The sequence below is a fragment of the Micropterus salmoides genome, unplaced genomic scaffold (genome assembly GCF_014851395.1).
Source record: "Micropterus salmoides isolate LMB-PRFRI ecotype aquatic unplaced genomic scaffold, ASM1485139v1 Ms_hic_scaffold_5, whole genome shotgun sequence".
Lineage (NCBI taxonomy): Eukaryota > Metazoa > Chordata > Actinopteri > Centrarchiformes > Centrarchidae > Micropterus > Micropterus salmoides.
In genome coordinates this window covers 14920959-14948883 of record NW_024044237.1, presented here as the reverse complement: position 1 = coordinate 14948883, position 27925 = coordinate 14920959, and the positions used below count along the sequence as shown (strand labels likewise).

General features: G+C 42.0%; 3 protein-coding genes across 4 annotated transcripts in view; all 3 read left to right on the top strand.

The window, feature by feature from the left end:
- Positions 1 to 1948: 1948 nt before the first annotated feature.
- The window catches only part of frmpd3 (FERM and PDZ domain containing 3), a 57329-nt gene continuing 31352 nt past the window's right edge, over positions 1949 to 27925 (top strand). Inside the window, exon 1 of one of the 2 annotated variants that reach the window (XM_038699359.1) lies at positions 1949 to 2069. The gene's annotated coding sequence lies outside the window, so the exon portion shown is untranslated. The remainder of the gene's footprint in view (positions 2070 to 27925) is intronic. The other variant, XM_038699360.1, reaches the window with a different exon arrangement.
- LOC119889347 lies at positions 15526 to 21058 on the top strand. The gene is made up of 2 exons (XM_038700283.1): positions 15526 to 15812; positions 16159 to 21058. Exon 2 carries the CDS (start codon positions 16430 to 16432, stop codon positions 21056 to 21058), a length of 4629 nt encoding a protein of 1542 aa, XP_038556211.1. The 5' UTR covers positions 15526 to 15812; positions 16159 to 16429.
- LOC119888675 lies at positions 20972 to 23168 on the top strand. The gene is made up of 2 exons (XM_038699364.1): positions 20972 to 22763; positions 23110 to 23168. The coding sequence occupies exon 1, from the start codon at positions 21495 to 21497 to the stop codon at positions 22422 to 22424; it is 930 nt and encodes a 309-aa protein (XP_038555292.1). The 5' UTR covers positions 20972 to 21494; the 3' UTR covers positions 22425 to 22763; positions 23110 to 23168.

Sequence of the window (27925 nt, the reverse complement as noted above, 5' to 3'; positions counted from 1 at the left end):
GTCACTATGACCATCAGCTATCACCATAGGCATTAAAGAAACAGGAAGTTTCAAAATCAAGGACCTTGTTATTGCCCAAGACTAACTTATTAGCTTACTCCTACTCACACAACAGACATGCACCAACAAGATTGAACAGGGTCACGCAGGCCAGGAAAACAGGATGCCAGGAACTAAAATTGCATTGGCAAGAATCTGAACCTGGGGAATAATTAGTAAACATTAACAACATTAGTATATGAAGAGAATAAGTCACTCGCAGTAACTGATGAAAACTTAAAGAAGTTACCCTGTGGAGTTTCTTCTATATATATATATATATATTATATATTATATATATATTTTTTTTTTTTTTTTTTTTTTTTTACCACAAATAGCGCTATGGAGGAATGTTTTCATGAGTAGGTTGCCGTTTTGTTGTTCTCGTGCACAAGGATTCAGTTGACACGAACATATTCCTGACAACTTTGGTTCCACTGGCGGTAATGTGCCAAGAAACGAAACAAGGCGCTAACAAAGGCAGGGGGAGAAGAAGGCTGCAGAATAACAAACGTGGATATAAACAGTGCAGTTTCCAAAATATTCAAAAGATCTACTTGCAAATGTTATTTTGAGGACATTTTTCAACATAATTTAGACCTCAAGGATGCACATAATGCATTTTGGTGAGTAACTTTGAATAATGAACTTTGTTTACAAGAAAACTCCTCAGGCTACCTTTAAGGTCCCTAGCATATTGTTAGCTTTTACAGTGCAGTCCACCACCAATTGTTAATATGCTTTACCTGTACGTGGAAATGTGTGCACAACGTCACCCCCATGTTTATGCATGTTTGTAGTGTTACAACACAAGATACAAACATTACAAAACACACCTATAATAGGCAGACTTCTAAGTCTGGTTATTGAGGTTGTTAATTCAGTTGACTGGGCATATTCTCTTGAGTCAAAGTGACTTGTGTGATAATGTTATGCACTGATGTCCTGACAACACATTCATGAGACGGGTGCAAAATCTTGGTTAACATTTAAGGGGTCAAGCATGCAGGTTATTGTTTTTCATTTTTCATAAAATTGTAGAAAAGTGTCTGAATAAATTACTTTGATCCATGAAAGAATGCAAACAGCCTGATAAACAGCAAGTGTGTTATCCAAGTGAGCTTGTTTGTGATCTCATTTCCAATTAGAGCATTCTCATATGTTATAAAACACAAAGTTGTCGGCAGAGGAAGGAGAGCCATCATCACAGGGCCAAATAGAAAATTCAGCGTTTAGCCCATTTTTGACTGCTTGGAGTGCACATTTATTTAATTTTGTTTATTAGCTTATTATCACTCCATGCAAAACAGACTCCATTTCTAGTCAAACACCAATTGCACTCTAGTTTTAATAAACTATAAAATACAACACTGGGTTTTCGTGTTATTAGCAATAAAATTAAAAGAGCATGAAACAAGGTGGTGTTTAAAATGATGATTTTAACAAAGGTGCAAAAATAGGAACAGAAGCAGCACAAACACCAACGTGTGAATCTAAATTTCATTTTTAATGTTTAAGGTTTCTGTGGTGCTGCTGCACAGAGCAACAAATTACATCATGTTGAGCTCTACAGTACATGGATTAAAGGAAGAATGATACCACTGAAAACACTGGATCCTTCCATAGCAGATGGATTTAAAAATGAATCTTAGGAAGCAGTGTTGAATATCTAAGCCTGTGTGCCCATTTTACACACCCACACACTATTCTCAATAGTATTTAAATATGTCTTGCTGTGTTTACATACATATCTGTTATTCAAAGCACAAGCACATTATTTTACATTTTTGCTTAATTAAATTATTTTCATCTGTGACACAGGGTCACTGTATATACCAACACTGAGCATGGGCATCAGTAGGTTATTCAGTATCTACTGTACAGCATGTGATGACCATTATAGTCTTTTGTACTTTTGTGTCTGTCAACAGGAACACACAGCAACAACCTGACGCCTGTGTGTGAGTGTTTGTGGGAGACCGCTGCTTAAAAAAACGAAACCCCTGTCCACCAGTCAGCATTCAGAGATCGTAAGTACACTTTCTACCTTCCATTCTCTCCTCGCTTTCTGTGAACCAAAGCTGTACACGTTTCCTGAAGGATTCCTGTGTTGATATCACAGTGTGAGATCATTTATATGGTAGAAACACTTAACCCAATTCAAAGCTAACAGCTCTATTAGACAGAACATGAATCATGTGAAGAAACATTTCAAACTCCTTTCGTTTCACTTTGATCTAACAAAAGGATATAAAAACCCTAATCTTACTTAAGGATTAAATGCTAAATCCTTTATCAATGTGAGCCATAGGCAAAAGCTATATAGTTAAATTTTGCTTAAATGTATAACCTTTCTTGCTGACTGATCATTCTGCTTTAATAGGCCATTTAAAATGAGTCATGATTAATTGTTCCCAGTGCTTTACCCTCTAACCTTCTCAGTTTCTCTGTCTTTCTCAAGAAACACAAGTTATATCCTGTTAGAGGCTATGAACTCTGTCTTGGTGGAAGCCTCTCCTGTCATGATATTGCAGTGAAGGCGTGATCATAGACACAGTATTGGTGTGTGTTTGTGTGTGTGTGTGTATGTGTGTGTGTGTGTGTGTGTGTCCTCTGCAGCTTTTGCTAACATCGGCAATTCTGCATTGATTCCATGCCAGTGAGCAGAAAGCTGATGCAGAGTGGTGGGTTCTCTGTTATAGCCAGGTACGTCAGCCAGTGGCTATTGCCGTAACAGGATGCGTGTGGGGGAGTTTATATGCTGCAGAGTAAATGACTGCAGTCAGTACAGTAGCTTAATGAAATGTGCTGCAGTCATAAGCAATCGTGTGGAAATCTACTGTATATGCAAGTAATGTACTATTATAATTATTACTGTTTAAGTATTAGATATCCTCAAGCATTCTTTCTTCATTGTACTAATGAGCACAGTGTATTTAACATAAAAAATTCAAAAAAGGAAATACCCTTCATCACCTGGAAGATTTCCATAATTATCATATGAAACACATTGTTCAAGAACATTTAAACCATGTTGTTTATCCCCATGGTGCTTTGGGATTATAATCAACTCTTGGGCCCACTTAATGTCTTATACTTTCGCTTGTTAGGACCTCCTCTATGCTCACTGCCACATATTTTGTCACCATGCTTTTCAATATTAATATGGGTCAGTATCAGGGAAAACAGAAATGAAAAGGCCTGTTGCATGTCTTCCATTTCAGCTCAGAGGGGGTAGCATGCTGAGCAGAAATTTACAACATCTTTATGAGATATTATGATTGAAACGTACTATCGGGATCTGTCAAAAACACAATGCATTCACCATCCCAGTGTAACATGGCTGATGTGTGTAAAAATGTCCTTTTATCTCTGCTGCAGAATTAATTATACTTCCCACATACTCGATACTCGATGTACTGTATCATGTGGAGCTAGCCCAGCATGATGTTTAGCAGGAGGTATGATGTTTGAACACCATCTTATCTTAATTTGCTAATTTTGCTAATTAGCATTAAAACTGTGGTTGATGTGAATTTGTTTTGCAGGTATTTAATAAAACCATAAACCAAAGTACCGTATAACTGATGATTGCGCTAGATGCAGGGTGTTTAGAATTAAAGTTCTTCCTGAGAGGGACATGAATGTTTGTACCAAATTTCATTGCAGTCCATCCAATAATTGTTGAGATATTCCACTCAAAAAACAAATGTGAACCTCATAGAGACGCTACATAAAAAGTAGAAGATGACCAAATTCATTAGGGTTCTTCATCGACTGGGAACAACAAATATCTGCATAAAATTTCATAGCAATCCATCCAATAGTTGTTGAGATATTTCAGTCTGGACCAAAGTGTTGGACCGACAGTAGACTGACAGACTGCAGCTTCACAGCTGCATATTGTTGCATCCCACAAAGAAAGCGAATAGCCCAGTATTACCGCTGGAGGAGAGAGGGCAGCGTCCTTCACCACTTCACAGAGATTTGAGCAAACTGTTTTGAGTGGAGAAGGCCACAGAGGACCTGTCGAGCTGGAGATAGACAACATAGATGCAGCACAAAAAAATCCTCTGTGATCTGCCGGGGGGAATATTAAGAGCTACTCAAGCATATGGGAGGCGTTGATATAACAGGCAGGGAGAGGAGAGTTTGTTTTTCACCTGCATCTCTATGTGTGTGGCATGCATAGTGATGCTTTTGCTGGAAAATTCCTATCTGTTCTGTTGCCCGGCCTTTAATTATCTCTGAATGCATGTGAACGCATATTGGTGAAATATAAATAGCTCAGACAGACAGATCAGGAAGTGATTAATAAGTCTAAGGTACAGATAAGCCACTCTTACATAATCAGAAACACTTCACAGACACCTAATAACATGCTAATGTAGCTAAGCTGGAATTTATTGGATTCTTAGCTTACACTTTCTGCGTCTCACTGCTTCTTAAATGATTCACAGGCTGATACTGATTCTGGGATAAATGTGGGATTTACCTGAGCTAACAGACACTAACCAGGACCCCATGGAGTATCTGAACCGCTAGAACTACCCATGTTAGAGACCATGCTCAGAGGTTGTATCTAATCTTTTCCAAAGGTTTGCATCAACATATATGTATTTTAATACAGCGAAGCTGCTGCTTAACCTTGAGTCAAAGTCACAAACCCCCTCACAATCCCTCTGGTTAAGAGGTCTCATTTACTCTGTTGCTCTTTTATTGAAATAGGAGCTGACCTGATTCAGTAGTTTTATTGATCAAATTGATTAATCAACAGTCTGCGGTCTGACTTTGCACTGCGGAGTCTCTCTCTATCTGATGAGCTGAGCTCTGCTGCAGGACCACAATGCCTTTCCCTGTTGAACCAACTCTAGACACCCTGTTCAAAGTCGTTAGAGCCGACATCAGTCAGACAAGCCCATCAAAGGCCGGGCAGGATATCCTAGTGGGGGGCATTTACCAGTTCAAACCCAGCAGACTGATCCTCAGCCTCTAGTAGATTCCTCTTATCTAGACACCGTGACCCTTGTCTCGCTTCATCCCTGCCCTCTCTGTGCATCTCCTGCACTCACCATTTACTCATGCTTTCTTCACCTACTCCCGCTCTACTTTGTCTCCCTCAGTTTTCTGTATACAGTGGATACAAGTTTTTCTCCTGTTTTTTGTTTTCTCCTGCTCCTTGTATATGAATGTTCTGTGATGGTGAGCTTACAGCAGCCATCAAACACAGTGGATTTTCTTATCTCTGGCCCCTTGAGCTGAGAGGCTCTGAGGCCCCTCAGATGTCTTTCTTCTCCTGTTCAGATAGAGCGATGCCAGCTTCTTTGGGGTGCTAACACAGCTGAGTTTGTGCCAACATGTTGATATCAACAACTGTGGTAAATATTTAAGCAGAGATGGCAGTTGTTAATCACCGCTGGCAAAACTGTGAAATTGCAATCAGTCGATCACAGGTAGATCGTCCTTTTTTTTTCTTCGAAAAGCTGACTGAATTTCGGCCAGTTCCCATTCTATACTCTTTTTCTCCATCCAAGTGGGATCTCTGTGCTTAGATAAGACAGGATGTGTGTGACGATGCTGCTTAATCATGTGCATGTGTGTCTTACAAGTGCACATGAGTGTGTGTGATCATCTCCAGACTCATCAACATGGTGCTCGTCTCTTGTCACAACACTGTCTGGCAATGAGCGGCTCTGTCACACTGGGTGACACAGCACTCCAATTAATCACAGAGAAGGACCACTAATGAAGTCATTATGTATTCTGAGAGTTTCATCTTGACATCCACTTTTCCCACTAAAGACTGATACAGAAATACACGTAAAAAGGCTCAGAGGCATAATGGTAATGGATTAGCAAAAACGGAGTTTGACAAGTCTTGAATATCAATTAAGATTTTTTTTTCTTGCCTTTTATTTGAGTGGGTCCAAAAACAAAATGCAGAATCCCACTTTCTGCTTGAGTACTCTTTCTCTGGAGAAGCAACTATAGGCTGCTCTGAGTGGCTGAAACTTGTTTTAGTGTTGCTTGGTTGTAAAGTAGGACATATACATCATAAACAAGGCCCAGCTGAAGGCTAAAATAATATATTATGTAATAATGTTCTCTGGGCTGCGTCACACCAGTATGTACTGTGATTGTTTATTCTCATTTCTTTGTTTCTCAGACTACCGATGCAACGTCCTCCTCAGATAGTCGGGAGTCTGCTCATGAAACTAACTCATCAGAAATTAATGTTGAATTGGGTGGCATATTAGAAAAAACATTGTCTAACTCTTGTACTGTTTCAAACCATCACTTAAAGTTAGACATCATACTGTAGCAAAATCTTTTATATGATAATTTTGAGAATACGGGAAAAACATAATTAAGTGGCAGGCGACAGCCATTTAATGCTGTCATTCAGGCCATTTTCTCTTGAAATGTGACACCTTTACACCACAAACCTGTAATGTAAGACAATACAAAATGTAACCTGAAAAAATAAAAGCATTTGTGAAGCTTGCAATGTTAATTTTGTCGATTTTGACTCCAGGTGAAAGGCAACATGTATGCACAGTATGTACCAGTATCAGCACAACATTTTGTGAGAATTTCAAGGGAAGTGCTCTCAGCTCATTTCACATTTAGGCATATAGTTCTTAAGTGTATGCAGAACAAAATAAATTTTACATCAATTAACTTCTCAGTCATACTAAGTATGTCTACTTCCAAGAGCTCTCTATTTGCTTTTGTCTTCCATTTTGAATGTTTAAAAAAAAAAGATATCTTCCAGTCACATAATACCTTCAGAGCACCCCCAGGAGATGTGAATATCCTATATTGTGGTTCCAGGCTGTAGGTGTCATTTTATGTCATAGTTGCTAATGTGGCTAAACTCCACAACCCCAGATTTTGTTTCATTTTCAAACTTGTAGTCTTCACTCCAACCAACACAGACTCACGTGACATTACTTGAGGCAATTTATCAGACTTTGTGCAGAACATTAACAGAAGGGGTTCTGACGCAGAGCACATGCTTAATGCATCAACACTAAAGACTTAAATTCACTTCTGTTTTAACAGAGACTGTTGATGAAATAATCTGAATTTGGCAGGCAGTGTCTTTGGAAACTGAAGACTAAGTTATTTATCAAATGTTCACTGCTAATCGTACTGCCGTGGGCCAACAAAATGGGCCTGAAGGGGTGGAAGCAAAGCTTCAAAAAACTTGACACTGACAGGTCATTTAGGAATCCCACCTCAGCTTACCAAATTTCCAGAAATGTTCAATGTAATCTTTGCTAATGAAATACTCACTCTATAATACTTAAATAATAATTAAATATCTCAGGTAGTTTTGTAAAGCAGCAAGAGGCCAATATAAAAGACTACACTGTTGAGTTGGTCCACAGTTCCCATGGCACTTGGACCTGCCAAATGCTATTTGTGGCTACATTTTGTTTAACTCCTCTGAAATCAGCAGCTTGACAGCAGGCAGGGACACCCACACAAACATAAACACATTCATACGCATGTACACATTAACACACAGACAGCAAGAGACAGAGAGGGAGAGAAGTGAAGCGGAGAAACAAACAAAAATTCATCCCACACAGACAGTTTACAGAATACAAAGAGCTAAAGATAAGGGAGTGATAGAGCTGCATACATGCTGATGTGCCAAAGTGACTAAGACACACACACGTTGTGCCCTTAAAATGGGGAAAAGTAACGGGAGAAGGTTGAAGAAGCACACACATGCAGCTCTCGCCTTCACTCGTCTGTATTGAATCACCTTTTTTATAATGTATACAAAATAAACAAATTTCAATATTCAGGCACTCAGATTCAGGACCACAGTCACAAGTATCTTCTTAATGCATTCTAAATAATCTTTAACTAAGTTACCTGTTACGGGAAGTGGTGTGTGGACAGAGAGGACCCAAATGCAGCATTCAGAGGAAGGAGGTTTATTGGGGGAAAAAAGGGTGAGAGGGACTGGAGGGGAGGGAGAGGAGGACGTCGGGGAAGTACTGGCACGGGGAACCAAGGAGACAGGGGGCCAGGGAGCCGGGAAACACAGGGGCCAAGGAAGCGAGAGAGGCAGGGGAACAGGGAGGACGCCGAGAGGGAAGTCCGAAGGGGAGTGGGCCAGTGGATGAGCCCAGCCGAACGGAGGACGAGGGTGAGTGTACCTGGGAGGGAAACAGACAGAAAGACAAGGTTAGGGGGGAGACAATGACAAGGCACAGGGTAAGTTTGAAAAAACAAGAAACGTGGAAGCCTGAACACAGAAGTGGCACCAGGTATGGAGCAACGATGATCAAGCGAGGATGGTGTGGAGAACCGGGGTTGAAATACAGGCTGGGATGAGGTTGATTACTGGCAGGTGTGGCAGGCTGACGAGGTGGATGATGGGTTGCAGGTGCAGGTAGTTGGCTGGGCTCAGGAGCAGAGGGAGAGAGAGCACACGGGGGAGAAAACACAGAGAGGCGGGCAGAGAACAGGAAACCAAGGAAAAAAGCAGAAGAACTGATAAAAAGTAGAAAAAACCAGGACACTCACCGTCAGCCGGGCTGCCACCACAACAATTACCATATGAAATGTGAATTGTTTTAACCAAAGTTATCAAATGATATTTTAATACTCCTTTTTAACTGAGCTCTCATATAACACTTAAATGAACTGTACTTTTAACATTATTCATTGTCTCGGCATGACATGAACTCACCCTTATAGTGATAAATATACAAGAAACCTTACAGCAAAATATGTGGGCGTAACAGTAGCTAGCTTAAACACCATCGACAAAGTAAACGCTTGGACATGACGGAGCCATGAGGTCTCTGGCTGCTAGCATACACATCGTCTCAGTTAACACCATACTCTTTAAACAACATACACGTCTCTCAAAAACATCTCTTTGACTCATATAACACCCAGTAATGTAACGAAGTGTCCTTTCAACATGTGTTTAGCTTTACAGCGCTATGTGAGTGGCAATAAACTTAAAAAGGGTAAAAATGACGGGAGAAGGTTGAGAAGCACACACAAGCAGCTCTCGTCTGGATTGAATGAGGAAGAGAAGCGCGAACCCCTACTGGAGCCCCGAGGCATTACCAACACATCGACGAGTAATTAACCCACACAGACAAGGATCAGCAGAAATGAGATTAACTTTTCAAATAGATTACTTGGTATCAAAATGAGTTAGGAACTACACTTTCACATACCACTTGTCACACACACACACACACACACACACACACACACTGATACCTCCTTTCTTCTAAATCAATAATGATATTACTTCTTGATTGACACCATGTGACAAATACCTTGATAAGACAAGTCAGTAGTAATAGTCTTACACATACTATCTGCATACAGTATTTTACATCAATTTGCATAAATGTGCACATCAGCATGTTTTTGTATGTTTGTGTGTGTGTGTGTGTGTGTGTGTGTGTGTGTGTGTGTGTGTGCGTGTGCATGCGCGTGTGCGCGCACTGAGAACAACTGAAAAAATAAGCTTTGTACATTAGCAGTTTGTGCTAATGCCATATGTTTAACAGTGAATTAAATGACTTCGACTGAACTAAGTAACGTCTCCAGGTGCAGTTAGAGAGCTCTTGATACTGAACATTTCTGCAAACAATAAAGGATGAGCACAAGACAGAGAGAGAGAGAGACAGCCTTTGTGGAAGACCAGCAAGAGTGAGAGTATTCATGTAGATGTACTCTCGGGAGTTCGTACAGTGTATTGTCTTATTCATAACCTCTCTATGCTCCTCAGCCCTTACAGCTGCTGCATGGTAGAGACAATACTTTGCTCCTTGTTCCACAGGTTGCTATGGTGATTACTGACCTGAGGAATATGTAAATCACAACCCACCTAGTCCACAGGTACTTTAGAAAAAATGCGAGAAAGAAAATAAATGTGAGAGGGTTATCAGTGTTGTAAATTAATGACAGACTGGATCGCACACACTCCCTGATAGTCCTATAACCACGGTGTGTCTGCTAACTTGTGCCGTCAAACGTGATAAGTAAAATGTTTTTAAGTCATCTGTAGAGTTGAAATTATAAGTCAATTGAGTAAGGCAAGGCAAGGCAAGTTTATTTGCATAGCACATTTCAGCAACAAGGTAATTAAAGTGCTTTACGTAAAACATAAAAGCAACACGGAAATATGAAAAAGAAAATCTCCCACTCTAACCCCCTTTAGTTACTTAGGGACTCTAATCCTTCTTCAGAAACAGTCGTCACTGCAAATCCAGATTGTCCACGCTACAAACTCTGGTAAAAGCAGTTGACAGCGGGACCCTGTCAACAAGTTACTTAGGGACTCTAACCCTAAGGGGACTCGAACCCTTTAACACTTAGGGACTCTAACCCTAAGGGGACTCAAACCCTTCCTTAGATACAGTTGTCACTGTAAATCCAGATTGTCCACGCTACAAATTCTGGTAAAAGCGGTTGACAGCGGGCCCTGTCAACAAGTTAACAGCGGACAAAACTGGGACTCTAATCCTTGTAATTCTACTCGCCTCTGTTAACTGAGGAACAGCCGTGTGAGATGGTAGAATTAAAAGAGCATTCTAAGCTTTTTAAATAGTGTTAATATCTAAAAACAAAGAAAAAGAAAACAGGACAGTAAAAGTTACAGTGCAGTGTAAGTTATCAATCTACTAGTTAAAGGCAGTGGTAAAAATAAAAGTCTTAAATATTTAATTAAAAGCAATGGTAAAAAGAAAAATTTTCAGTCTTAATTTAAAAGAACTGACAGTTTCAGCAGTTATCTGGGAGTTTGTTCCAGATATATGGAGCATAATAACTGAACGCTGCTTCTCCTTGTTTAGTTTTGACTCTGGGGATAGAAAGCAGACCTGCCCCAGACGACCTGAGAGGTCTGGATAACGAAGCAGAAGATCAGAAATGTATATTGGCCCTGAACCATTTAGTTCTTTATAAACTAACAGCAGGATTTTGAAATCAATTCTTTGACATACAGGAAGCCAATGTAAAGACCTCAGAAATGGGGTGATGTGATGCACTTTTTTGGTCTTAGTGAGGACTCGAGCAGCAGTATTCTGATGGATTTCTTAGGGAGCCCTGTAAAGACACCGTTACAGTAGTTAAGTTGACTGAAGATAAATGCATGGATAAGTTTTTCCAGGTCTTGCTGAGACATAAGTCCTTTAATCCTTGATATATTCTTCAGGTGATAGTAGGCTGACTTTGTAATTGTCCTAATGTGGCTCCTCAAATTCAGGTTTGAGTCCATGACTATACCAAGATTTCTGGCTTGATTTGTGGTTCTTAACATTACAGATTAAAGCTGAGCACTGACTTTCAATCGTTCTGCCTTGGCTCCAAAAACAATAATTTCAGTTTAATCGTTGTTTAATTGAAGAAAATTCTGGCACATCCAACCATTGACCTGTTCAATATAGTTACTCAGCGCTTGTATGGGATCATGGTCCCCTGATGATATGGTTATGTAAATCTGTGTGTCATCTGCATAATTATGGTAACGTATTTTGTTGTTTTTCATAATCTGAGCCAGTGGAAGCATGTAAATGTTAAACAAAAGAGGCCCCAGAATGGTGCCCTGGGGAACTCCACATGTCATTTTTGTCAGCTCAGATGTGTGATTACCTATAGACACAAAGTAGTCCCTGTCCTTTAAAAAAGGATTCAAACCAGTTTAGTACTGTGCCAGAAAGTCCAACACAGTTTTTAAGTCTGTCTGTCTGTGGTCGACTGTGTCGAATGCAGCACTGAGATCCAATAATACTAAGACTGAAATTCTGCCACTGTCAGTGTTTAAATGGATGTCACTGAAGACCTTAACAAGAGCCGCCTCAGTGCTGTGGTGTGGTCGAAATCCTGACTGGAAGACATCAAAACAGTTATTTGGTGCCAAGAAAGCACTAAGCTGTTGAAAAACAGCCTTTTCAATGATTTTACTTAAAAATGGGAGATTTGATATGGGCCTATAATTGCTCATTAGTGACCTGTCTAGATTGCTCTTTTTTAAGAGTGGCTTAATGACTGCAGTTTTCAGGGCCAGTGGGCAAAAAACCTGAGAGGAGACATATTGACAATTTGTAGGGATCTGAGGCCATGCATTTAGAAACATTTTTGAAAAAACCTGTTGGCAGAATATCAAGGCAGCATGAGGAGGATTTCAGATGTTGGATTATGTCCTCCAGGTTTTTATGGTTAATAGAATCAAGTTGTCTCATGCTAAATTAATTGCTTTTAAGTGGACACAGGGACAAGACATATCCTGTTACTGACATGGAGACACAGATTGCTTGTCTAATTGTTTGAATTTTGTCTGTGAAGAAGGAGGCAAATTCATTGCAGGCCCTGGTGGATAGAAGTTCAGAGGCTACAGACACAGTAGTTTTTATTAGCCTGTCGACAATAGCAAACAAGGCACGTGCATTATTAGTGTTTTTGGTGATGATTTCAGAGAAGAAAGACCGCCTTGCATTTCTCAGTTCTAAATCATAAATGCGAAGTCTCTCTTTATAGATGTCATAATGAACCTGGAGATTTGTTTTCCCCATCCTGCGTTCAGCTTTTCGATACTCTCTTTTTTGAGTTCTAACCAGTGTGGCATTTCTCCATGGAGTAACAGAAAATACTAGTTTTTTTTTTAGCAAAACATGGCGAAACATTGCAGCTTCTCAATTAACTGAAGATCTTTTGGTTTTGAACAATTTGAAAAGCCAGACTGGGACTTTATATTTTTGGACATCTTGGAAAACAAACATTTAACAATTCATCAGGAAAACAATCTGCTGGTTATTAATTGATAATGGAAATAATAGTGGACAACACTTTAAAACATCATAAACCCATTTAGTTATGTCAAATTACTTATTTAACTAGCTCTGACAAGTTTTGAATTTTGAACTCAGCTGTATGAGTTTTATAAAGTTGAACTTGCATTAATTCATTGAGTTGACTATTTGGAACTTTTGTTGTTTTGATTGAACTTGCATATGTAAGTTATCAGTTGAAAAAAAGGGAAGCGTGGGGGGGATGGGAGCAAGAGAAAAAAAATTGCCTAGATGGCATCTTTTGAGTTTGAGAAAAACATATAATCAACTAATTATTAGGTTTTAGCAAGTACTCGGTTAAAACGTGTATCCTTTACAGATACTTTTTATGAGTACACGTATCATCAGAGTAAAATTTGTCAAGATCTGTTTTGTTATAAACTATAAATATAGGAACCTTTATTTGTTTTAAATCAATTACTATTGTGATCAAAAACATTGCTCTGAAGCTCAATTCTGAGGCTGTTCTATAAATATTTTTCTAATAAATATAGCAACTTCTGATTCCAATTTCAGGCTTAATAATAACTTCCAGATTAAGCCCGCCCATTCTGAGTATGGATACAGAGAATTTAATTTCTTGAACAGATACAGATAGTGGTGTACTTGCTCATCCCTAATAATAATACATTGCAGATATTCATATTCATATTCATGGACAATGTAATAGATAGTTGTTTAAATCACAGTATCAAGTTCAAACAATAATTGACGCAAACTGTATAATGTAACATCATGAGTTGAAACAAAGCTTTTTAGTTTAGTTTAGTTTTTAGTTTAGTTTCGTTTTAGTTGAAAGTTTAGTTTACTCACATTTTTAAGTCAGCAATTGAACTTTTTAAGTTGAACCACCTTAATCATTTTTACAGCGTAGTATGCTAGCAAAAGATTAAGACAGTATCAAGGCTTGTTTTAGACTTACATAGAGAAGTAAATGTCACAGAGAGTGTAAGTGAGTGTGTCTACAAGAATAATAAGTAATAAAGCAATTTATAATTTCAGTGCGGTATCCTGAATATGCTCAGTAGCATAATGTGGCTTAATGTATCTGCACGCAGTACTGTTCACATATCAGAGAGACACAGTTTGTGCTTGCACACATCTACATGCTGAAAGACATTCCGTCTGGGATTCAATATTCTGTTTGTCTGTGTACGTCTGACACGCACAGACACACGCAGCACTTACACACACACGATTGTGCACGTGTGTGATGGAAAGGCTTTCTGGAGCATGAAATAAGCTTTCCTAGGGAACAGTGAAGAAGAGAGTGGCTGACGTCCCTTGCCATTTCTTAATTAAGTGCACACAACTCTCATCTTAAAATCGTAAATGTCACCTCAGAGCTTCTCGCTACCGCTCCAGTCCTTCCTCTTGGTTATGGCGCTTAAGTAAAATGCTGAGGTGCAGTCTGAGTAATGCAACACTTGGCCATACACTTAATAAGATTCCCTGAGGGAAGGGCTCTATAGCTACAGCCATGGGTCATTCATTATTTTGTAAACCCAAAGATAAACCCAACAGTGAAAACTGTTCATAATCTCATGGTGAAACAAAAGCTCAAGCGGTGTATCAACTGTCAAAACACAGAACATTTCAAGAGTTAATTTTCCAAATAGGTAAATATATTTTATATTCTCCCCCTCCTCCCTTCCCCCTACTTCTTCTGCCTCTACATCACACCCGAGAATGTGCGATGTGTGCGTGTGTGTATGCATGCATGTGATGTGCTCTGGACTGTGATGTGCCGCGAGGAGGCAGCTCAACGATAAGAAACATATCTGTGCTCAGCACCTGCCTGCCTCCTGACTGACTGATTGACTACACAAGCTGATGTGGAGTCCCTCTCATTGTAACAGTGAAAATTCCAAAACTACAATGAGGAAATAAAGTGGAGTGTGCAGACTTTAAAGCTCGAGTTTTCCCAGTGGACGCATTTTCTCCCTGTGTGTGATGAAAATTAACCACATCTAACACATTTTAGTTGAAAATAGATAGAAATTTGTTGATCTGAAGATGAGAGTAGTAAAGCTGTGGCTTTGAAAATGACGCAGCCCCTAGCCTCAAAAACAAACAATTTTGTGTGAATCCTTGAGGCCTCTGTATATTTGTCACTGTGTAACAAAAGCTGCAAATGTTCTGTGTCTTTTCCATAGCACCTGACCTTATTACCTTGAATGTTTCATAAGCACATAATCTGTCATTCTAGCCAATGTTTGTGATCTGTTTGGTTTGGTTTGTGCCTGCAGCTCAGTGGAAGAAAGAAGCAGAAAGAAGGCTTCTATTGTCATTTACTACACGGTATCAAAAAGCACAGCTGTTAATTATCTTAATGCAATCAGACATTTGTTTGTCCTAGGTTCAGAGTACAAAAAGGCTTGAGCGTACACTCACATGCTCCACAAACATCTATGGCTTTTGCATTGCCACCAGTGCTATCACTAATACCAACTGCAGCGTTTAAATTTATTAACTTTTGATTGTATCCCATGCGTAACTTCCTGTGTTTCTCTCAACACAAACCCTAACCACGGTCATCTAATTTCCCCACCCCATCTCTGACTTCCCTGCTGTTCCTTCCTTCTCCCCCAGATCCAAATATACACACACACTGTATTGAACTACCCAACCCTATCGAAACTGTCGCGCTGATCTGGCAGAGGTGCGCCTGTCTCCCGTGTGCCCGCCTCCTCCTGCATGCCGTCTCACCTGCGTGCCGCCCCGCTCTGCATCGGCAGCCGCGTGTGACCGTGCGTGCGCGCCCTGGCGCACCCTCGACCAGGTGAATTAGATTGAGCAATCAGAAGCTCGCACACACTTCAATCAGCGGGAGCATATAACGCAGTCATTTGGCTGGTGAAAGGGACTGACACGACGGAATGAGCAGCACACATCCACTGCGGGGAATGAGACTTTTGATTTGACGGGCTATCGGTAAGCTCACTTGAATGTTGTTTAAATCTTTTCTGTTTAGGTGTTAATATGGGTGTGTTAAAGTTGTCGCTGCATGGTTGAAGAGAGGGAGAAACTATGTTCAAATGCATGGATATATATGGTTAAAATGTGTGGGTTTTCTACCTAATTTGTGTAAAAGAATGCTTAAATAGTAAGCCAAAATTGTTTTGTTAAAGATTAATTAAAATGCATAATTAGTTTGGTGAAATGTGAAGAATAATATTGAATTTAAATATACTTACCGTTTTGGAAATATTTACCTTGACTTGTGTTTACTGTGGAAATACCTGTTTATTCAAAATGCTTTTTATTTCTGTGTTTAAAGGTTTTTCACCTATACTGTTCAACTCCTGTTCAATTATTCAAATAAATTATTCTGAGTGAAATCCGAAGTCTGGTCCTTTTCAAGTGTGGACACCTCACAGTTAAAAGAAACACTTGACAGTGAAAAACCGGCCTGACAGTAGGAAACCGGCCGTGACAAGTGAAGACTCCACAAGAGCCCACCACAAAGAGGGAGAAGACTCCACCTGGGGGCCTGGAGGAAATCAACTACCTGCCGTTCACCTGTCAGTCCAACAGCCAAAAAAGGCAACATGGCCGAGTCCAAGTCACTCGAAGAGCTGAAAACAGAGCGAACTACAGTAAAGAGACTTTTTTCCCGACTCACCAACCATATAACGAGGACCCACATGGAGATGTCTGTGGAGGAGCTGCAAGATAACTTCAAAAGACTCACAGCAGAGGGCGCTAAAGTGATGGATGCAAATGAGGAGCTTGAGGCTGCTTACATTGCACAGGGCAAAGGAACCGAAGCAGAGGGCGCACCTGAGTTAAGCGACCAACAGAGAGCTGACATAGAGAAGACGGAGAAAGAGTGTGAGCAGAAGTTAAAAGAGGTAAAGCACCTTGTCCAGGAGACATTATGGGCCTCATGTGGTGAAAGAGAACTGACCCTTGCTCTAAAAGCTGCAGAGGCAGAGTGCGAGAACGTCTCCTCCACTCAGCCTGACACACCCCTGGAGGCATATGACTTTATGCTCCGCCATTTAGAGAGCCTGGTGCACAAAGCCAAAGAAGCGCACCAGACCTGGAACCGCTGGGCTCCACGAGCCGAGAAGCAAGATTTCAATCGTCGGCTAACGGAGCTCGAAACCCTCCTTCCCAAGCTGGTGTCGAGGAAAGCCGCCCTGATTGGAGCAGCAAGTATTAAAGAGGACAGCAACAGAGTACCAGTCACAGCCCACAGCGCAGCCCCTGTTGCAGCCATAAAGCTAAAAGCCACAGCTTTACCAAAGTTTACCGGCAGCCAGCGTGAGTATTACAGATGGAGGAAAGAATGGGAGGCTCTACAGAAGCAAGGTGAACCAACCGGATCCAAAGAGGTGAAGAAATTTCAACTACTTGATAGCCTCGACGAAAGAGTGGCCAAGGATCTACGGCTCTCTACTTACACCTCAGCAGACGAGATCTTCAGAGTCCTAGAGAACCGCTACGGAAACCAAGCCACCATCGCTATTGAGATTGTCGAGGAGCTACAAGCTATCCCACCTGTTCGTGGTAACCACCCAAGAAGAATCGTAGAGCTCATCCAAGCAGTGGAAAAGGCCCTCTATGATTTAAATGAACTGAGCAATGCAGATGCCATAAAAAACCCACTAGTAATAAAATCCATCGAGAGCAAGCTGCCAGAGTCCCTGAAGAAAGACTGGCTTACCCACGCTGCTGACCCAAGAAATGCTGTAAGCCACCAGAACCGCTTTGACAAGCTACTGGCATACCTCCAATCCCAAGAGTCTATCTACGAGCAGTTAGAACAGCTGAGAGACATCGACCCTGCCAAGGAGAAGACCAGGTTTCAAACAAAGTATGCCCGAACAAGGACAACTAAATCCAGCAGTGAATTAGGAGGCTGCATCATCTGCGGAGATCCAAAACACAAAAGAAAGCTCTACATCTGCAGGAGGTTTAGAACCACCACAAAGCTCCAGGAAAAGAGGGACGCAGTGCAACAGCTCGGAGCCTGCAAGAGGTGCCTCGAAATCCACAATGAACCCTGCAGAGAAACTACTTACCTGTGTGGGAATCCAGAGTGCAGAGACCAACACCACTACCTTCTCTGTCCCTTACCCAGACAGCTGTCCCAAAGACCCAAGTTTGGTCCGGTGAGAGCTGAGGGGAAAAATTACACCGAGGCCCAGGAAGAGTTTCTTTCCAAACTTTCACCTGAGCTAGCGCAGCAGTGTCGCAATGCTTTCTGCAACATCGCATCTCGAGCATACAACTCCACTGCAGCAGAGAGAGGAGAGAGAGGCCTTCTGGAGGAGACTGGTCTGCACGAGTACCCTGTGATCCTGATGCTCCTTAACGTCACTGCCAATGACGGGCAAAGAATCGGAACACTTATTGACCTGGCGTCTGACACAAATTACATAACCCACAGAGCTGCAAGCAAGCTGAACCTTCGCAGTGAAGATGTCGCACTAGTCGTCCATGGCGTCGGAGGGATGAAAGTATCTGTCGCTACAAAGCGCTACCTCCTCAAGATCAGAGTCAGGACTCCAAAAGGAACTCTGAAGTCTCACCAACTGATCTGCTACGGACTTGACAAAATTGCAGAGGTGCACCGACATGTTCAACCTGACAAGCTGCAGAAAATCTTTCCTGATGTTCCCCTCAAAGACTTCATCAGACCCAGAGAAATCCAGCTTCTGATCAGCCACAAAGAAGGCCAGCTGGTGCCCCAAAAAATCCGTTCAATTGGTGACCTGGTGCTCTGGGAGGGTCCACTAGGCAAGACAGTCGGGGGCATGCATCCAGACCTCTTTGAGGAAGTCACCCTGATGGCCCATTCGTCCAAGACTCACTTCGCCAGATCAATGAGAACTTCAGCAGTCAAATATCTCGAATTCAAGACAGACCCAATTTCCTGCCAGTATCCCGACCACCCCGAGACCCAGTCTAACACAGCCACCAGCAGCAAAGACTTTCTGAAGTGGTGGAGGTGGGAGAGCATCGGAGCCGCCTGTCAGCCGAGATGTGGAGGGTGTCGCTGCGGGAACTGCCAGCCAGGGGGAAAGGAGATAACTCTTGCAGAAGAAAGGGAGATGGAGATCATAAGAAATGGTTTGACATACACGACTGGAGATGTACACAGCACCGAACCACACTGGCATGCTAAGTATCCGTGGACAGAAGATCCAGCAACCCTGCCAAACAACAGGAAAGCAGTAGAGGCAACATTCCTCAGAACTGAGAAGCAGCTATCAAAAGAACCTGAGTGGAAGGCGGCCTACGCTGCACAGATCCATGAGATGGTGAACCGCAGGGCCGCAATGAAGCTGTCCAAAGACATTCTGCAGAGTTGGACCGGGCCAGTGTGGTACATAAGTCATCTCATTGCACTAAACCCACACTCAGTCTCCACCCCAGTCAGACTAGTGTGGAACAGCAGCCAAAAGTGCAGAGGTCTCAGTCTGAACGACATCCTCATCAAAGGTCCTGATGTCCTGAACCCAATCCGAGCTGTCTTATTGAGGTTCCGAACTGGTGTCTACGCTGCCCTTGGAGACATCCGGAAGATGTACAACTCTGTCTGGCTGGAAGATCGAGAGGTCCACCTGCACAGATTCCTGTGGCGTGACAGTGAAGATGCCGAAATAGAAGATTTTGCCATAACAAGAGTCAACATCGGAGACAAACCTGCCGGTTGCATAGCCCAAGTCGCCATGCGAGAAACTGCGAACTTACCTTCATTCAGTCACTTCAAGGAAGAGAGACGCGTGCTGGGAGAAGATGTATACGTCGACGACATCCTGACTTCACATAACGACCTTGACCATCTGAAATGCCTCACAGCCAACATCAAACACATCCTGAAAGCTGGAGGATTCCACATAAAGCCCTGGGTTTACTCCATTCAAGGTGGGAGGAAAGAACCCAAGGATGAGATACCAAAGACTATGATCCTACCAAACCAGCTGACAAAAGACGACAACAAAGCCCTTGGCCTTGGTTACACCATCAATGACGACAAACTCCATGTCATGGTTGCAGTTAACTTCTCAAAGAAAAGGAGAAAGATGCGCCTTGGTCAAAACCTGCTCAGACAGGAGGTCAGAAATCAAACACCTGATCCACTCACCAGACGAGAGCTGCTAAGCCAGGTTTCTAGCCTGTATGACCCACTCGGCCTTGTGACTCCTGTCAAACAAAAGGGTGCCATCCTGGTCAGGAGAGCTTTTCAAGAAGCCAAGGTAAAATACTGGCTAGAAGACTCGTGGGATGCTGCTTTGTCTGAAGGTCTCAGAGAAGACGCTATAAAGCTATTGGAAGAATATGCTGACCTGAGCCAACTTCGTTTCACCAGATCCCTGACTCCACCAGATCTCTGCGCAGAGCCCAGTGCAATCACATTCTCTGATGGCAGCCAACACGCATATGGCGCAGTGATGTATCTTCGCTGGAGTTGCAGCCGTGGTGTCGTTGTGAGACTGGTCGAATCCAAATCCAAGCTGACCCCCCTTGACCACAAAGGGGATCCTGTAAAAGCTGAGATATGCGGAGCAGTCTTCGCAGCCCGCCTCAAGACCTACTTCCAGAGACACTGCCGACTCCAGGTCAAGAAATGGTATCATCTTGTCGACAGTCAAACAGTCCTGGGTGCAATACAGCGTGAGAGTTATGGCTACCAGACTTTCTTCGCAAATCGCGTTGGTGAGATCCAGAGCAGTACCGACGTCCAAGACTGGTGGTGGATTCCAGGGCCAGCAAACATCGCAGATATCATCACTAGAGGGGCCAGTCCAGATGCCCTAACTGAGGACTCCGAGTGGCAGTCGGGTCCAAAGTTCCTCCAACTTCCTGACGATGAGTGGCCAAAGAAATCCGCCAGAGACGTCGCAGCCCAAGCTCGGGACAAAGTCACAAGGATCCAGAAAAAAACATTTGTAGCACTACTCTCCAGATGTCGCCTGAAAACGGCACAAAATCCAGCCCAGCTAGAGTATGAAAGACCACCAGCAGGAGCAGCAGTCCGGCATCTAGTCGATGGAAAGCGCTTCAGCAACCTGAGAAGGCTGATTGGGACTGTGGCTTGGATCTGGAGAGCAGCTAAAAAGTTCTTAAGTGCCAAACCAGAGACCAAGAAAAGTGGGAGGCAGTACCATCCTCGGGTATCCTTACAGTCAGAGAGAGACGGGACGTGTTTCGAGACCTTTGCCTAGCAGCACAAGAGGGCGTCAACTTCCCAGGCACCACAACAGACAGATTAGTCGTCTACAGAGACCAAACAAGTGGACTTCTAGTTTGTGGTGGGAGAATCCAGACCTTCAAAGAAGACCGCAGAGCTGTTCCCCTCCTACCTTTCCAAGCCTGGTTATCTACCCTGCTAGCCAGAGAAGCACACAGTAAGGGACATGAAGGTGTGGCGGGAACCCTGCTGCGGATGAGGATAAAGGCGTGGGTCATCAGAGGAAGGGTCATTGCCCAAAAAGTCGTTGACAAGTGTATCGTCTGCAAGAAAGCAAAAGCAAGAACCTGCAAGCAAATAATGGGAAACTTACCTGATGAGAGGTCTAGTCCTGCTGCACCATTCGAGTTTACGTCCGTTGACCTGTTTGGACCTTACCATGTGAAGGATGATGTCAAAAGAGAGTGACCATGAAAGTATGGGGCGTCGTGTTTTGCTGTATGTCCAGCCGAGCCATTCATGTCGAGCTGGCAAACACACTATCAACAGAGAGCTTCCTGCTTACCTACCAGAGATTCACCGCTGTCCGAGGCCATCCCCGTAAAATCTGGTCTGATCCTGGTACGAACTTTGTCGGAGCGAGACCTGTCCTAGAAGAGATGTACACTTACCTGAATCAACAGAGCAAAGAGTCACTTGAAGAGTATGCTGCCAAAAATGAGACGACCTGGATGTGGAAAATCCTCCCGGCCGATTCACCTCACCGAAACGGAGCCGCCGAAGCTGCTGTCAGAGTCACCAAGAGAGCCCTCCAAAGCCTTGGCAATGTAGAAGGTCTTACCTTCAGTGAGTTCCTGACAGTGCTCCAGCTAGCTGCTAATCTTGCCAATGAGAGACCCATTGACGCCAGAGTCCAAAGCCGAGAAGAGCGCATCCAGTACATCACGCCAAACAACTTATTGCTTGGTCGAGCTACACAAAGTGGAGACTTCAAAACTGTCGACTACACCACCTACCCATTCAAGAGGCTCAAAGAAGTGCAAACGATAGTAAACAACTTCTGGAAGTCCTGGAGCCAACTTGCTGGCCCGAACCTGTTCATTCGCAGTAAGTGGCATACTGCTGAAAGGAACGTTACCATTGGAGACATAGTTTGGCTCTGCGACCAAAATGCACTGAGAGGGCAGTTCAGGCTTGCAAGAGTCATCGGCGCAAATCCTGATTTCAGAGGTGTCGTTCGAGATGTTCATGTGAGAGTCTCCCCAAGTTCCAGCATCTCTGTGAGAAGCTCAAGACCTGGTGCCGCAGATCCTGGATCAAGTACCATACTGCATCGGGACGTCCGGCGCCTTGTGGTCCTCATACCATGGGAGGATCAAGTCAGAGACCAGCCCACCTGAGAGTACGATCTTTCCGGGCGCCGCCACGTAAAGATCGAGTGGGAGGTGTCGCGCTGATCTGGCAGAGGTGCGCCTGTCTCCCGTGTGCCCGCCTCCTCCTGCATGCCGTCTCACCTGCGTGCCGCCCCGCTCTGCATCGGCAGCCGCGTGTGACCGTGCGTGCGCGCCCTGGCGCACCCTCGACCAGGTGAATTAGATTGAGCAATCAGAAGCTCGCACACACTTCAATCAGCGGGAGCATATAACGCAGTCATTTGGCTGGTGAAAGGGACTGACACGACGGAATGAGCAGCACACATCCACTGCGGGGAATGAGACTTTTGATTTGACGGGCTATCGGTAAGCTCACTTGAATGTTGTTTAAATCTTTTCTGTTTAGGTGTTAATATGGGTGTGTTAAAGTTGTCGCTGCATGGTTGAAGAGAGGGAGAAACTATGTTCAAATGCATGGATATATATGGTTAAAATGTGTGGGTTTTCTACCTAATTTGTGTAAAAGAATGCTTAAATAGTAAGCCAAAATTGTTTTGTTAAAGATTAATTAAAATGCATAATTAGTTTGGTGAAATGTGAAGAATAATATTGAATTTAAATATACTTACCGTTTTGGAAATATTTACCTTGACTTGTGTTTACTGTGGAAATACCTGTTTATTCAAAATGCTTTTTATTTCTGTGTTTAAAGGTTTTTCACCTATACTGTTCAACTCCTGTTCAATTATTCAAATAAATTATTCTGAGTGAAATCCGAAGTCTGGTCCTTTTCAAGTGTGGACACCTCACAGTTAAAAGAAACACTTGACAGAAACACTACCCCTTTGAAATCAACTTTGCTTTCTCAAACGATCACACGCTATCACACAATGCTGATGAGGAGAGGAGACAGGGCCGGGGCCTCAGGGAGTGGGGCAATAAGAAGCCATACTAGTAAACAGCTCTAAGCCACTCGACACCTTAGGGACATTCACAGGTCCTCTGCAAGTCCTTCACTCTAACAAAGATTTTAATTTAACATTAAATGTGAGATGAGTCACTAGCAGCATCTTCCATCATTTTGTGACAGCTTTTGCACCTAATTATGAAAAGATGGATATATTTTGGTGTCTGTCATCAAAGAGGTAGAGAAGGAAAATTTTCATTCCTGAGTCAAAGAACAGCTGGAATTACTAAAGTGACATCCTTACCCAAAGAGGCCTTTGCTCATGATGTTGTCTGTAACTCAAGTATACTCATATTTCACCTATTTTCATCTTCACAATCATGACACAAATATTCCCCAGTGCACTGTAGGTGCTGTGCACAACTCTTTAGCAATAGAGATGATTTTACGGATTGTCTCTTCAAATGGTCCTGCAAAAAGTTCAATATAACAGACCACCCAGAGAATTACCTGCAATCTTGTTGATTATCTCCCCATTCACATCGATTATCATGTGGTTCCCACCCCCCTCATACTCAGTTATCTCTCTGTGGTTGCTGATACGGAGCTACATTATTGATCGCAGCCCATTAACAGGGAGAAAAGAGCACAGTTGCCACCTGATTCATCACATCTCATGGCGGAGCCATCACTCAATGGGCCACCTACACTTAAAACTGGAATAAACATTCGTCCAGGTACACTTTTAAAATGAATTCTGAGAGTTTATCAGAGCATAAAAGAGCATAAATGCTGCTAGACTCTTCCCAAACAGATCTAAAGTGTGACAGAGGTATATCAATTTTGTCAAAAACAAAAACAAAAAAAGTTACAAGCAAATATTAGGAGATGCTTTCTTCTGAAAATCTTTATACTCTAATTACTACATTAATTGTGCTGGTTGAATGCCTATAGAATTAATATTAAAAGGTGTACATTTTACCGGGCTAAGAGACAATCATTGAACATACCTATTTACTCTACACCCTGACTAATACTAGCAAGCGAATTACACATGACAATGACAACTGCAACAAGAATTGTGTGCAGTCAGCGGTTCTGCTTCAATGCAATAGTCAAGCTCTTTTAGATATGTGCACCACAGCAGGCTACACATTCCTCTCTCCTCTCTTTTGCCCAGGGTGCATTAAATGGATTAAAGCAGTACGAGCAGCCAAGCATATATTCATTTCCTCCACACTGAGGGTGAGAGCAGCAGACAGCATATTATGGAGTGTCACAAAGCCCCTGGACCATCTCACCAAATCATAGACGGAAGATTAAAATCTTTAGAGTAGATACAATCTCCTTCATTAAGCGGCTTTGATGCAGCAGTGTTTGTTTGCTTATTGCCCAACATAAGCAGGAGTTACCACCCGTATGTGGGAGAAAAGATATGAATGTATTAAAGAAAGAATAGGCTTATGTTGTGCAGTATTTTTCTGCACAATTGATCACATTAAATTTGTATCAATATTCAGTGTAACACCTGAGTAGGCTCTTCATAACAACAGAATGATACTCCAGCAGCTTTATTGATATACCTCTCCCATAACAAAATATGCCTTTTCAGATGTTGACCGTGTTTTCAGCAACGTTGCATTAACATGCAATACATTTGCATTGGCAAATATGTAATGGAGGAAATGTTATTGTTACCTTGATTATTTTCACTAGCAATGTTTTATTACATACAAAGCTTGTAACTTTGACCCTGGAGATTTGGGTTTGTGTCACATATCCCATGTGTGATTGGTGTTAGGGCAAGACCAATTACACAAGAGTGAACAGATGTATGAGGTAGAATGCAAAAACAAGAGCAGCACACAACGCATCTAACTAAGATGCTCTTCTAATATACAGTCACGCTTGAGATTTTTTTACTCACGTCTCACGAAAAAGAGAGTAAAGTTACATAACTTGTGAATTCAGAGATGCCGTCCTAACTTCTGTCTCCTGTCAATGCCAAGATCTAATTGGATGGGTGTTGTGGAGCTCAGTTTATTTGACGTCAATGTTTGATTTAGTTTTAGCAAAACATGTTTGAAAATAATGTGAGCTACTATCAGCTGCCGATCTCTCCATTGGACATAGCAAACATTCTGGGCTTTTAGTGTGAAATTCACATTCACAGATCTGAAGTTTAAAGTGCTATATGTAGTTTTCAGCAACCACTAGCAATGCGGTTTTAGATTGCAACCAGGTATGTGCTTGCGCACGTGCTTGAACTCATAAAGTAGCAGAATCCAATACACACAGAGAGACAGCTTCACATAGCATGCTGGAAACTACAGTAAAATCCCACTTTAACGTTACAGTAATATTTATTAGGTTGACGTTGAACTAATCGATGCTACAATGTTACAATGACTGCACCATTGTGTCTCTCCATGACTGAAACGCCTTTCAGATGTGGACTGTGTTTTTCATCCGACTTCAATCAGATTCTCGTTTGGCCTGACGAACTTCAGCACATAGAAATTTTTTAGTTTTTCTTTCTTTATGTGGAGTTTCTGTTGGGAGCTGGTCGTTTTTTTGTGTTAGCAGACTCCATTTCATCAGCTGTGTTTTCACTATGTATAGAGTTCAGAATCAGAAGGCAAGAGGCTCAGGAGCACGCATGAACATCCCAACCTACGTGAGCCAGTGAATTTTTCAGAAAATCTGACCCGATTTCTGTACATAGGAAGCAGTCAGACGTAATCAAGGAAGCCAACGAATGATTCATTTTTATAGTAGGTTACAACTCATTCACAAGGAATTAAAAAGTGATTAATTTCTTGTAGATTAAAAAAACTACATACAGGCTCTTAACGTTAACATTTTGTATTGTTGGTAAACAGTTTACAGATATGTTCTAGATTGTATTCAGCAATATTTTTTATAAGAAATAGTAAGCTGTAACCTATATTTCCTACAAAACCATAATCAGAAATATGGTAAGCTGGGATTTCACACCTTGACCACACTATGTGACACATTCAACCAACAAAAGCTTGTATAATGCCAAAATTACATTAGAATATCTATTCAACATAAAGTGGAATGATGAAACTGAAGTAGAGATGATGCAACACCACTGTTCCACAAAAAAAAGCCCTGCAGCCGCAGTGGAGGCTGACTAATAGACCCAAAAGACATCCATGCAGTTCTTGATATAATAATTAATAAAAATGACATTTGAATTTCTTACTTTGTTTAAGTTAGATAGACAAATGGAAAGATGTGGTTTAGAAAATGACAGTGGCAACACATTAGGAAACCTCAAAAAGAGCAAAAACCACACAATTGCTGCACAGTGGTAGACTTTAAGTCCAAGCTGAGGCAGGGGACGAGTGGGGCCTGGCTGAACCCAAGCAGGCAGGCAGCAGGGGCATGGCAGGCCAGATAATTATACACCCTGATGGAGCAGCTACTTGGTATTCTCTGCACACCCACTAAAACATACCAGCACTAGATAAGTCAGTGGTAAGAGAGTGAGACAGAGGGATAGAAAGGGAGGGAGAGCTACTACAGAAGCTCCCAGACCCAGACAGCAGGGTGGCTGGGTTACAAATCAACCCCTTGCTGTGGTCTGAACCTGAGCCTTCTGACAAACAAAACCAACACGCTATGCTGAAGGACCCCGTCTCTCTCCACGATTTACTCAGTGATGTAAAATCTTCAGAATGAGTGGAATCACCTTGTCATGTTAGTAACACAAGCACTCTCCTCGCCAGGAAGCTGTAATGACCAACACAAAAGATGCACCCCAGTGAGTAATGTGATTGTAGGGCTTATTGTGTTTAATGAGGTGTTGTGCTAGTGTGTCCACACCTTCTCTTTACTACATTTAAATGAAAGATGTAGGTAGAACTGTTGTAATAACTCATTTCTGCAAAGCTAATTAACATTGTCTCTTCAGAACCCTCCTAGTTAAGGTTGGACTAGGGCTGGGCGATATGGCCAAAAACTGTTATCACGATAAAACCATTTCATATCATTCAATATCGATAATTATCACGATAAATCAAATCATTATTTCCTTCAAGATTTTGTTCCTCAATGAAAATTGAAGAAACCAGATGGTTAATTATGTGGTTAAACTTTTCTTTATGGTCAGAATGTGACAAACACTTGATGCCAAACAGTGGATCACTTCACAAATCTGAGTCAGAACATTGAAAACTATTATCTTTTTCAACAAATATGATTAGTTAATTTTTTTACAGGCCTCTTTTTTCAACAAAATAAATATTTTAATAGAAAAATTAGGTGCTAATTTGTTGTGATTCAAATTAATTAAAGCAAATATTTATTGTCCATATATTGAACATTTATTATATTGATATTGAGGAAAATGATATTGTGATAATTATCATTATTATTTTATTGCCAGCCCTAGCGTGGACCCCCACAAAAGTGGCAAAAACAACAGTTCAGGGGGGTCTTTCTTACCTGTAACTGTAAATATTACAATACATTTCCCATACTCATGTCTTTATTTAAGAATCTTGAAATACGATTTCAGTCTGCATCACTCACAGCGGCAGCTGCTCCAGTCCGGTGCGTCACACGCTAAAGAGACGCTGTTAATGTCAGT

Bases quoted from the DNA above. Each gene is read 5' to 3' on its own strand.
- LOC119889347 (XM_038700283.1), top strand. From the start codon at position 16,430: ATGGCCGAGTCCAAGTCACTCGAAGAGCTGAAAACAGAGCGAACTACA.
- LOC119888675 (XM_038699364.1), top strand. From the start codon at position 21,495: ATGAAAGTATGGGGCGTCGTGTTTTGCTGTATGTCCAGCCGAGCCATT.